Genomic DNA, 12,091 nt, shown 5'->3' with positions numbered 1-12,091 from the left:
TGCAGACACAGGCTAAGGAATCAGACCCTCTTAGTAAAATACCTTTTCATTATTTAAAAGCATGTCTGCATGTAAAAATCAATTAGAATTGCATTTTCTGGAAATAAGAAAAAACCCAACAAAGTCAAGCCTATTCAGCCAGAGCTGTCAATCACCGTGTGAACACTTAGCCTAGAGAAGGAGTTCATTTCCTTGGTCGCTTTATCAGCTTTGCAACCAGAGCAGACCTGATGCAGCACACTGCTGGAGATGGAGCAGAGCTGTTTGCATTGAATTGCAGCTTGGCAGAAAGGTATGATTTTGATTCCACCTTCCGAAGAAACTATCAAGTGCTGATTGCCACAGAGGTTGCTGAAGGCTTGGGAGTGTACTGAGGCACAAAGACAAATATCCTTGGGAACACTGTGCCCAGGCTTAAACAGGAATTTCCAGGATCTTTGGTGTCCCAGTAGCCTATCAAACAGTTCATGGTTTCAGACAAGATAGTCAATAAAATATCCATAAAGTACAAAGGAAATACTGCTTCATTTTTTCTAAATGAAAAATGTTGGATTTCCTCATTCTCTAAAAATTGGTTTAAATTGCTAATCTTTGTTCCAGTGCAGAACAGCACTTTCTCTTATAATTTCCAAATGCCTAGTGTAACATAAATTCAGCATTCTGTTCAGCTCTAAAGATAGCATGTAGGAATACAAGTTTGCCGAGGCACTTTAATATGTCTTTACCTCTTCCACCACCTCTCCTGCTTATTTGCAGAGATGCTGCCTTGTATTGGAATCAGCGACCACCAAATTTACTGTGCACCAGGCTGCTGCAGTTTCCTGCTCAGTATCAGTTCAGGTTAACTTGACAATACTGGAAATGGATCTGAATGAAAGTATCTAACTGAGAATTACAGTAACTAAGTTGCAGACATATAGTCTATTACACTGCTTCTGCCATGGGGGAGGTAATTTTGGCCAAAAGTTGAAGTGGAATAAAAATTTATGTTTTCCTAATATTCCATTTATCTCGAGTTTCTGCATAATTTTTGTTGAAATATTAATGAACTCCAAATAAAATTAAAATAAGCAATAGACTTTTATTTTTACTCTAAATATTTTTCATGTAAATAAAAATATTTTATAATACCTGCACACAATTTCATTGAAATTTTTGTACAATATTGAAAAAATGCCATAGTAATTTTCATGTAAAATGGAAAATAAATCTATATCATGTACTGCAAAATGTCTAGAACAATTTAGTTCTCATATCGATTAGTTGACAAGGTAAAGGCACTACTATATTGCTAGTGCTTAAATTGCTGTCCCCTATCCCCTCACCTTTAACGAGCTCTGCTGCAGAACTTCTGCCTAACTCTTTTTCACAAATCCATATCATAACACTTAATGAATAAATGAGCATGCAAATAACTATAATATCAGTGGTTTCTGTTCCTTTTAAATGAGCTGCTTGAAAAAGCAGATGTCCCCAGAAAGGACAACTGAAATGGAAAAACCACAGATTTTTCTTGATTCTGTCTCATGTAGTTGCTTTATTGACTCAGACTGGTAATTAGACAAATATACTTGTGTATTTTACTACCTACTCACTACCAATAATTAATGAGGTCTAACTAAATCTAATGAGAAAGGACAAGGCCATTTCTAGAATGTAGGTGCAGATACTAATTTCACTCTCACTAATTTTGTTTCTCTTGGTTATATTTTTTTAACGCTGGAGGCTTAATATTGGCAGAGGTGAAATGGGCTGTACACATCCCTGATCCAATACTATAAACATTGGAGGAATTGCACAAGGCATAGATTATGATCAAATACAAGACAACTACTACAAAGCATTGGGAGTAACGTCAAAAGCCATAGGTTTGCACAAGCCTCTGTAGCCTCTCTGCAGTCTGTTCCATGCCCTGACAACTCCTCTGTAACATTGCTCAGGCTGAAAAAAGATCTTCTGATTTTCAGTAATCTGGTGATCACTCTAAATTTACCAATGAATCTGTGAAAAGCCAACAGCCCACCTTAACTGACTATTCACATGGCTAAGAGACAAGTGTTCCTGGCTATTATTGATGATTATGATGAAGAATAGGCATATCTTTCATACCCACTTTTGGAGTAATGTTGAAGTTCAGCTCTGCAAACAATGCAAAGTTAATTTTCCATGCCACTTGTGCAATTGTTTATTATGGAAAAGAAGACATGTTAACTGTTTCCTAAACAAAAAAGGTGAAAAAGTCACAAGCAAAAATTGAAGAAAAGATGTAATACCTTCAGGACAACTATATTTTACTCATGTACCATTCCTTTAGCCCTTAACACTAAATTACCTCATGTTTTCTATCACATGCTGACGTTGACCGGCTTTCTTAATCAATCACATGTCACTCGAGGAAATGGAAAGAGAGCAAGGAACCTGGCTAAGCACTGGTGTCAGCCCCTACAGGGATTTTATTTGGAGAACAACATACATGATGTGCTTCCTAGCATCGTTTTCTGTCCAATTATAAAAATAACAGGGCCATAACTAATGAGAAAAAAGGGGCTGCTGCAATGCCCTGGAGGAACCCCATTATATATTGATATCATTAGCCCTTTTGTTACATTTCAATGAATACGAACCAAACTGCAGCTCTGGCTGCCTGAAGGGAGGGGCAAAAGCTGCTTTGCAACCTCTTTCGGAGCAACTTGTGGAGCTTTTCAAATGGCATAGAGAAGGCCATCTTAACATTGGGGATAGAGGAAGAGCCATTCTTTAACCCAAAAAGAATTCAAACTTACAGCTCAGTAGTAAAAGCTTGGTCAATGATCTGAACTTCATTAAGCCACTCCAGCACTGCCCCCAATCTTAGTCTCTCTATAGCTCAATAGTCACAGTGTTTCCCTTGATTAATTATTTACACGAGACTCATAACCTCCATTGTAATGTTTGTTGGGCTAAATATGGTTTTTAATTAAATTCTATTTTTCTCTGGTGAAAAAAATCATTTAAGTCTACCAAATGTCATAATTCATTTTCATATCAAATAATCAACATTTGGCAGAGTCTGTGAAGACAGCAGGGCAGAAATAATTCATGAAGTGAGGCAATTGCATGGGGTCACTATGAGGCACGGACTGGTGACAGATATTCAGAAATGTAATCAGATCACATTGTTTGTCACTTTCTTATGGAAGGGATGCTGTATGTTCTGGGGAGAAGAACACAGATTTAGGACATCAGAGCGTTGTGAGGAAAAAGTAAGATGAATTAATTCCTCAAAAAACAAGAGGAAGCAATGATCTTTATGACAGGGATGATTGTATTGTTATGAATCATAATAATAATAATGAAAATTCCAAATATTTGAAATCATCCTACCTGATTAATTAGAAAAGGAGAACCTGCAAATGTAGGGATGACAAGTCTAAGAACATTAACAATTAGATTTTTTAGAATGTTCAGCATCAATTTACATCTATAATTATGAATCTTTTGGACAGGTAAGTATTATTTTTACAGAAAATGAGGTAAGAGCTAGAAATATCATTAATACATTTTTTTTTTAGCATAGCATACCTCATGAAGTTCAACAAGGGGAAGTGCAAAGTCCTGCACCTGGGGAAGAACAACCCCATGCACTGAAATATGCTAGGGGCCACCAAGTTGGAAAGCAGCTCAGCAGAAAAAGACTTGGGGGTCGTGGAGGACATCAGGTTGAACATGAGTCAGCAATGTTCCCTTGCCGCAAAAAAGGCGAATGGTATTCTGGGCTGCATTAGGCGAAGTATTGCCAGCGGATCAAGGGAGGTGATCCTTCCCCTCTACTCAGCACTGGTGAGGCCACACTTGGAGTACTGGGTCCAGTTCTGGGCTCCCCAGGACAAGAAATACATGGACATACTGGAGAGAGTCCAAAGAAGGGCCACAAACATGATGGACTGGAGCATCTCTCTCCTATGAGGAAAGGCTGAGAGAGCTGGGACTGTCCGGCCTAGAAAAGAGAAGGCTCAGGGGGATCTTATTAATTAATGTACATAAACACCTGAAGGGAGGTTGCAAACAGCATGGAGCCAGGCTCTTTCCAGTGGTGCCCAGTGAAAGGACCAGAGGCAATGGGCACAAACTGAAACACAGGAGGTTTCCTCTGACCTCCAGAGGTCCCTTCCAACCTCAACCATGCTGTGTGATTCTGTGATACAGAGGTTGCAATTTTTCTACTAGTGGTAGACATGTCACCGAACATTCAGACACTATATTGAAAGCTGCTTTAGAAGTCTGTTGCCTCTTGGGGGAAAGTGTACAACATTTATAAATTCAGGAATTGAAAGGTGTACCGGGAGGACAGCTTCTCAGGGCATATACTTTAGCAGTTATATTTTATATGCTCTTGTTGTCTAACCCAAATCCCAGAAGACAGTGACAAGTTACATGTGGTTTTGTCATCTCCTGCATGCAGAATCATAGTTAGATATACCCAGATATGAAGTTGTCCTCATCCAACTACTATACACCAAGGCAAGCTGCCTCTGCACTGTCATGCTGCTATATCCATACCAGCTGCATTCCTGTACCAAAGTGAACAGGCCAAGACCAAGGCAACCGATACTGAATGAAGACCAACTTCTTTATCTTCAAACTCTTTAATGGTTTTGGCCCCAACGGTCTCTACAACACCAGAGGAAGAGTTTCAATGGAGAAGTTATTCCCTATTGATTAGTGCCTAACTTTACCTTAGGCACACATGCTTTTAACTCCACTATGGAAAAGATTCAATACTCTTAATGTCTCTGTATCACATTTTTGCCTGGCTTTACATGGTAGTGAAAACGAGGTGACTCCCCAGGAGTGTTTTTTCTGTGAGTGTTCCTCATCTGTAGGTCCAGCAGTCACCCAGAGGTTATACTAATTGACACTTATGAGAGGCAACAGATGGACCTCTGATAAGTAAATCAGTGCTTTTCTTCAAAATATCCTGCATTCAGTCAGCATCAACATGCCAGACAGCTTGAATGTTTTGCGTATTTTTAGTTTAGGGTATTTTTCTTTCTTTCTTTTTTTTTTCCCTTCCTTCAGAGTTCTAGATTTTAGGTATGGCTCTTCTATATAGTGAAGACCGATGTGATGAGACCCAGCTGGAAAGTTCTCACCTTGCGCAACGCAGTGCTGTGAGAAGGTAGTAGCTCCCGTCCCCAGGAGCAGTGTAGTTGTGTCAGCTTATTGCTCTGCCAAAATTAATTGATTTTGCTTTTTCAGCACTGATGAAGTTATACAGCTGCTAATTCCAGAGCTACCTCAGTGAACACTAGCTTGAGGGGTGTCTGCTTCACAGTGTAGCTGTGGACAACCTTACTATGATATTAGGCTCAGGGTCTAATACAAAACTCTCTGCAATCACTTGGAGAACTTTTTAAATCTCAGGCTATTAAAACCAGTGTCTACCTTGTATTTAACATTCTCAGAATGTATTATCTATTTTCAAATAACAAAAAAGACTGTATGAAGGGCCTTTCTCAAAGTTGCTAAGCTGTCACGATTTTGACTGTAATATCCTTTTGTTCTCCAAAAATTCAGGTTTCAGTAAAGATTATCTGCCTTGCATTTTAAAATTAAAGGTGTTGTATGGAAGGATTTATTCAGCAAAATAATATGTACTGTGCCCTACACATCAAATAAATGTAGATTTTAAACACACAACAAATATATTTCTTCTTTACTATTAATTACATCCCACTCTCTCATATTTCTCTTGATTTTCCCCCAATTTAAAGAAATGCTTAACACCTTCAACTCCCAATAACTTCAGTAGCCACCCAGAATCAGGATGAGATACAAAGTTACTGCTTCACCAATAAAAGGTACTTTTTTTTAGAAACAACTATAAAGCAAATACAAAAAGAGCCTTACTGTGTTAGAATTAAATAAGTGACTGTCGAGCCTATTCCCTGAAGCAGGGTCTAATATAGTCACAGCTGCAGCATTCTGTGCATAGAAAATTTTTTATACCAGTTAAAAAAAAATATTTCAATAAAATGTCACCTTTCAAAAATGGAGAACTGCTGCTAGTGAGTTATATATCTCGACAGGTATCCAATATTTACCCCTGGAGGGATTTCTTCTTACAGAGGCTCTAACTCTCTATCAAATGGAAGTGCTCACCTTCCCAGTCATTTGGATAAGGGTTAGCATGATAAAATGATTTGTTATGCCAATAAAGTTTTTGTTACACTGTAAAATGGTTTGTTACGCTACTACTGCTACATAAAAACATTATGAAAATTAAGTAGGTTGTAAGGTCCAAAAAGGAATAGGCTACTTTTAGGACTAGCCACTAGGAAAAGAAAAAAAGAAGGATCTTCTGATCTACAATTCTTCAGTACTGTAAAAAGACAACCTAAATGACCTTTTAACTAACAATTGAAATTGGTACCCCAATTAAAAAGCAGTTATGCATCTGAAATGAATGGGAACTTCTTCAGGTCAACAGTACCCAGAAAATGGGAGGAAACTTCAACAAGTCTGGTAATGTAGGTGGTGACTTCTGTCCTGTGTGACAGTAAATTAAACAAGCCTAAATTACAGTTCAGAATGGAAACAGAAGTGCACACTTATGGTAAGCTAATCATAACACATCACAGACAGCATGGCAAGATAATAAGACTGGAGGAAAACCTTACTTTGCGTATGGGATTTTAATTTTAACATTGTATATATCAGTCAAAAGTAGTATCTGAAACTGGCAACTATTTAATTTGCAGTCAAGCCTTATAAGTTCCTGGCACATTTTGAACTTGCAATGAATTGTATCCAGAATTTATTTATGATTGTTCCAGGCAATCAGTCATTCCATAAGAAAGGGAAGGCTTGTTACATCATATGCTTTACAATTATTACATAATTTTTATACTTTTCCATTTTCATATTTCTTTTAGTTTGTATATATTAAATGTTTTTATTCTACTATTCTAATATTAATATTTGTGTTCCTGTCATTTGGTAAATTTTGACCAGAACTGCACTGCACTGATAAGTGCAGAAAAAAACAGTTCCTGATTTTGACAAACAGCTGTGTTTCCACTGAACTCTAAATTTGTTTCTAATCACAAAAATTCTAGAAAAATTTCTAACACAATACATTTTGTCTTATAGAAGTGAAGAAGTATTAGAAATATTTATGGTTTTCTCCTTTTAAACCAACCACACTTCAGTTTCCCTTGTACAGGCTCACCGAAGCAGAGTGAACACTGGATTGTGAGGGGAATTTGCTGCAAATGAAGAGCTCATGTAAGAAGCAACCTGCTTTGAGTATCAGGCCTCCACAAGAGTAAAGGAGGTGTATTCAGTTAAGCTTTGCAGATGTCATGTGCAAAATTCTTCTGCAAGGCTTGCTTTCACAGTAACGTTATAACGTCAGTTGACCTACACAGGGCTGGGCCTCAAGAGAAGTGATTTTGTCTTCACTGGAAAAGATCCTGACTCAAAGTCAGGAGAAGGCTCGTGTAGGTGCTTGTGATGTCACTGGTGCCTGAGAAGCTGATAGGCCAGGAGCAGACACATGGCTTGTGTATGCGCATGTGATGTCACTGGTGCACTAAAGAAGTGCACTAATTCAGACCTGGATTGTCAAGCGGAAGTTCATTAATCACTGCTGTAAGATACAAGTTTATTAAATTTTGATTAAAAGCAGTGGCGAGGAAAAAGCAGTCGACATCTTATAAAAGGCATTTAGTAATGCAGAGAAATTATCTTGAACTTTTAGACGACTTCATTCTAGACAGTTGGACAGGATGATAGATGTAACCACATACACTGATTTTTTTCTTTCAAAAGACAAAAGTCCTCATCTTGAAAAAATGTAAAAATTAAAATTTGAAAATAATTTCAAACTAAGGAGTGAGATTTATCCTATAGATCCCTTTCACTTTGCTAGTGGCAGTATTTACCCGTCAGTTAGTAAAACAGCTTGAAGTACTGAATAGACCAAGAATAGAATAGACCAGCCTTTCTGGTTCTGAATAGACCAGCCTTTCTGGTTGCTCAGAACAGGCAGCTCATCTGACTAGTAGGTGTGGACTGCAGACTGCATCTTTTCTCCCACTGTCTGACAAGCACTGGTGGCCATGGCTAGGACCACAAACCACGAGCGTTTATGTTCTCAGAATAGGTCCAGACATCAGACCTGTGTGCACCCACTTGGGGTGGGCCGGTTGCTACGTACTACACACAGCTGTGTAGAGAAAGAGTTACCACTTCTAGCAGCTCATGCCAAACAACCTTTTAATCACAAGCAGAAGCAGCCATCAGATTGAGGAAAGACTGCGGCCAAGAGTGCGCTGCTGCTCCCAGAGCAGCTCATCCGGCCTCAGTGCTTCCCTGCACTGCAGACCTTTCATAGTAACCTCTTGTACTTGCAGTTTTTGACTGGTATTGCAACTACAAAGTGTGGATCTCGGAGGCAGAGTATTCTGATAATGCGGAGTCCCAGGAAAGAACAAATAATATGCTTAAATATAAATGAGTCCTTTAATTTCTAATACTTCTCTGACCTTTTTCAAGTGTTGCCTCCATTTGGGAAGAAACTTAGCCATGTATCATGTAACATATATTTACATTCAGGGCTGAATAAATACTGTCATTGGCTGTGAACTTCGGAAAGGTTTAGCCAAACTAATTTGGACCAGTCTGCTCTCCTTTTTGCTGTACATGTCTCAATGAATGAGAGCCAAGAGCTCAAGTTAATTTTCACCCGTCCCAGCAAAGGCCAGAATGGGGACTACGCCTGCCCAGAGCTTTACGAGATACAAGGAAAGAGGAGAGCAGTGCACATCTTAATAACGTGCATATCTCTCTCTAATTCAAAATACAACTAAAAATCTGTGCTGCTATCCATCAACTACTACATCCCCCTTCCAGGACAGAGACGCCCAGCAGCAGCAGGCTGCACGCGACAGGACTGCCGCCATCCGAGTAGGAAAGGAAACGGGAACTTACGGAGAGGAGTATTTGGATCGCGCTGTGAATGACCTCTAGGTACTGGAAATCAATGATGCAGCCTGTCACGGAGACGTAGGAGTAATCGTCTAGGATGCCAGGGGCAGAAGGACGCACCACCCTTCGTATGCAGCCGGGCCCGTGTTCCCGCCACCACGAGCGGTGCATGGAGATGTTAAAGGTCATGAGATCGGTTTCCTAGGAGACAGGGAGGGGAAAAAGTGTGAAAAAACCTCTCGCTTTGTGTGCTTTAAGGTAAAGCAAGGGAAATAAAAGATGCTTTCAACTATTACAAGGAAAATGAGACAAATAACTTGCCTTCCTGCTCACCCCCGTAATTTTAACATGGAAGTAGGCCATTAAAGGGGAGAGAAGAAATTGCAAACATTTATCATTTATTTTGTAATTGTGCATAGGGGCTCTGTCTGGCAGAAGAACCGTCGTACCAGGTACTGTACAAAACACAGTGCGTATCCTACGTCTCCATGAACTTACAGCCTGAAAAGCAATTTTGTTGTTACTTGATTAGAATGTCACTTAAAATTTAAATTTTTTAACAGGCAACAGAGAGAGTTTTACCCCATGGTACTGGAGACAACCTAAACCAAACTTCCACCATATTTATTTAAAGTAATAACTATAAATTATAACTATGATTTTAAGTAGGACCACAGCCAGGCAGACTGTTTCGGCTGCCAAAGATTCGAATGAAAGTTTGTCTCCAGCCAAGCCCCCTGCTCTCTTTTCTCCCCTCTGCCTCCCATCCAGATTACCATCATCTCAGTTTAGCTAAGCAACCTGCTTCTGAGAACTGGTCTGGGTTTAAAATACACACAACAACTTCTCTTCACTCAAATTACCTTCAGCCTCAACCACAGCTTGTCCAGTCAGGCCTACCGTAACGTGTACTGGCTGCACCGTAGCCCACACAGTATGTACAATGTCTATGCATTTTAGTTAACGTTATCCCACCTCTACTTGGAACAGTGAAAGTGGCAAACATCCTAACGCACTGAAGATTTTCTAACAGCTTATCTGTGAAGTACGATCAGGAAAATTCATCTGAATTAACAACAGATTTAGGTCTTTAGGTCATGCTCAAGTACAATACACTGAAGTTGAATGGACACCACTCAAATGCCAAAAACCAATCATCTCCTCATTGGAGATAAATGTGAGATTAGTTATGCTGATACTTTAAGTAATTAATTCAGATTTAGGTTTCCATGTTTCCCCACCTCAGCTCCAAGGCAGCTGTAAAAAATGTGTGCAAAATTATCAGCTGTATGCCCACAAAATACCCCTGTTTCTATACATGCCAGTTGGTCAGCGCTGCCGTGACACTGATTCACCCTTTGCATCCCACTCTGAAAATCTGTCCTGTCAGTCTGTCTGCGGCTGTTTGCTTTCACCCTGACCAAAGGGACATTTGGTGCAGATTCCAGTTGCAGAAGAAGTCCTCTTGTTTTTCATCTCTGTTAATTGCCTTTATTCTGGCCACACCTGAAAATTAACGGGTGAATTACATCCTGCCAGTCTCTGTTACTGCTAGTTAGCAGTAAGAAATCCGCCTTTGTGATTTGCTGCTTTGCTCTCCGTAACTTCTTTACCCTCAAAATGCAGACTTGCTGGAGCATTATTTACAGTTGATGAGGCATTTGTCTTTTGACTTTGCATGTCATTCCTTGATACTGGTTTAGAAAATTTTCAGCTGCGATATGAAAATGACTTGTGAAATCAGAAGCTGACAGACAATTCAGTTTAATGAAAATATAATTATAAATATATAGTCATAGGAAACAGCGAAGGCTTTCTCCGTACAACAATGCCAGAGATTGCACAGTGTTATCAAGTGCTTTTAGAACTGTCAGCTGTAAGAAATGCCATTTGTCAAGCAGCACACACATATTCACTCTTACCTATTTCAGTAACTCTTTGTTGAGTAGGAATATGGATTTGCCATGTGGGTTAGTGTGTATCAAATATTGCAAGGTAATGCTTTGTTATCTGTGGGAATAAATTGTGATGTCCGTGGTGCTGGTGTCACAGCTTGCTTTGCTCTCAAAGATTTTTTTCTCCTTTATTTTTTTCTGTCTTTAAGTTTTGATTATTATGCCCTGTTTCAGTGTTTGTGGTTGGCTAGTTCACATCCAATGGCAAAGAAAAAAGGTAAATTTGCACAGGGAAACAGCTTGATCAATGTTGCTGACACATTTAAAAATGTAAGAATTTGGCATGTGGTCAGTACAAGCACTTCTTATAAATAAAATCTTTGATTTCTGGAATACTGTTATGTTTAGTTCTTGGGATGATTAAAAAAAATTGCTTGACTTGGTAGTCATGTTTAGAGATGCTTAACTAGATGGTCATGTCCAAATGTCAAGGCTGCTGGTGATGCAGTGAGAGAAAGAAACAGCAATAGTGAGAGAAAGAAACAGCAATATTATAGTTAAAATTCTTTGATTAAAAACAAAAGACATGTCATCAGAGCACTTGCTGCTTTTTAAAAAAAAACCCTATTATTCAGAAATTATGGATAAAGGCTGGGAGAAGAGCTTTTCATAATTACTTTTCACTATGTGTATTACGTCCTGAGTCCTCAAAGCAGGTAAAAGCGGCTAATGATGGCCCAGCAAAGATCAGTTTTAGAAAAGCAAACAAACAAAACCACCTGGTGCATTAGCTTGACCTCTAAAATATCACTTCACAAAATGGCAGCCGTAAGCTGTTTGAGCTGATAAATGTTAAGCTGCCAATCAATAAAAGAAAGCCTGACAAAAATCAATTCTTTTTTTTTAGCGGCTGAAGCACACTCTTCTCTTCTTGGAGATTCTTAATCCAGAAAGTGAGTTGAATGTGCCCGGCGTTAAAAAATTAACCTGTGTCTTTATCGCTATTTACAGAAGTTTAGAAAATTCAAAAACTCTTTGCCTGGGTGTACAGGCTTCAAATATCAAAAGTGTTTCAGAATTTGTGAACTCAGTGCTTGGAAACCCTGTGCACGGTTGACAAGCTGCTGCCCAAGTGCCTTATTCTCAGTTGTATGTTTAATGAAAGCTAACAATTCTTTCAGAAAGTACAAACAGATACTTGAAGTTTTTCAATAGCTTATGTACTG

General features: G+C 39.0%; 1 protein-coding gene across 1 annotated transcript in view; it reads right to left on the bottom strand.

Annotated features, from left to right (window-relative positions):
• The window catches only part of NKAIN3 (sodium/potassium transporting ATPase interacting 3), a 303,018-nt gene that overhangs the window by 81,713 nt on the left and 209,214 nt on the right, over positions 1-12,091 (bottom strand). Inside the window, exon 4 of the mRNA XM_075495463.1 lies at positions 8,974-9,171. Coding sequence (XP_075351578.1) covers positions 8,974-9,171 — 198 coding nt within the window. The remainder of the gene's footprint in view (positions 1-8,973; positions 9,172-12,091) is intronic.

The sequence above is a fragment of the Mycteria americana genome, chromosome 2, assembly GCF_035582795.1.
Source record: "Mycteria americana isolate JAX WOST 10 ecotype Jacksonville Zoo and Gardens chromosome 2, USCA_MyAme_1.0, whole genome shotgun sequence".
Classification (NCBI taxonomy): domain Eukaryota; kingdom Metazoa; phylum Chordata; class Aves; order Ciconiiformes; family Ciconiidae; genus Mycteria; species Mycteria americana.
Note: the sequence above shows the minus strand (reverse complement) of the source record. Positions and strands in the feature narration are given on the sequence as shown.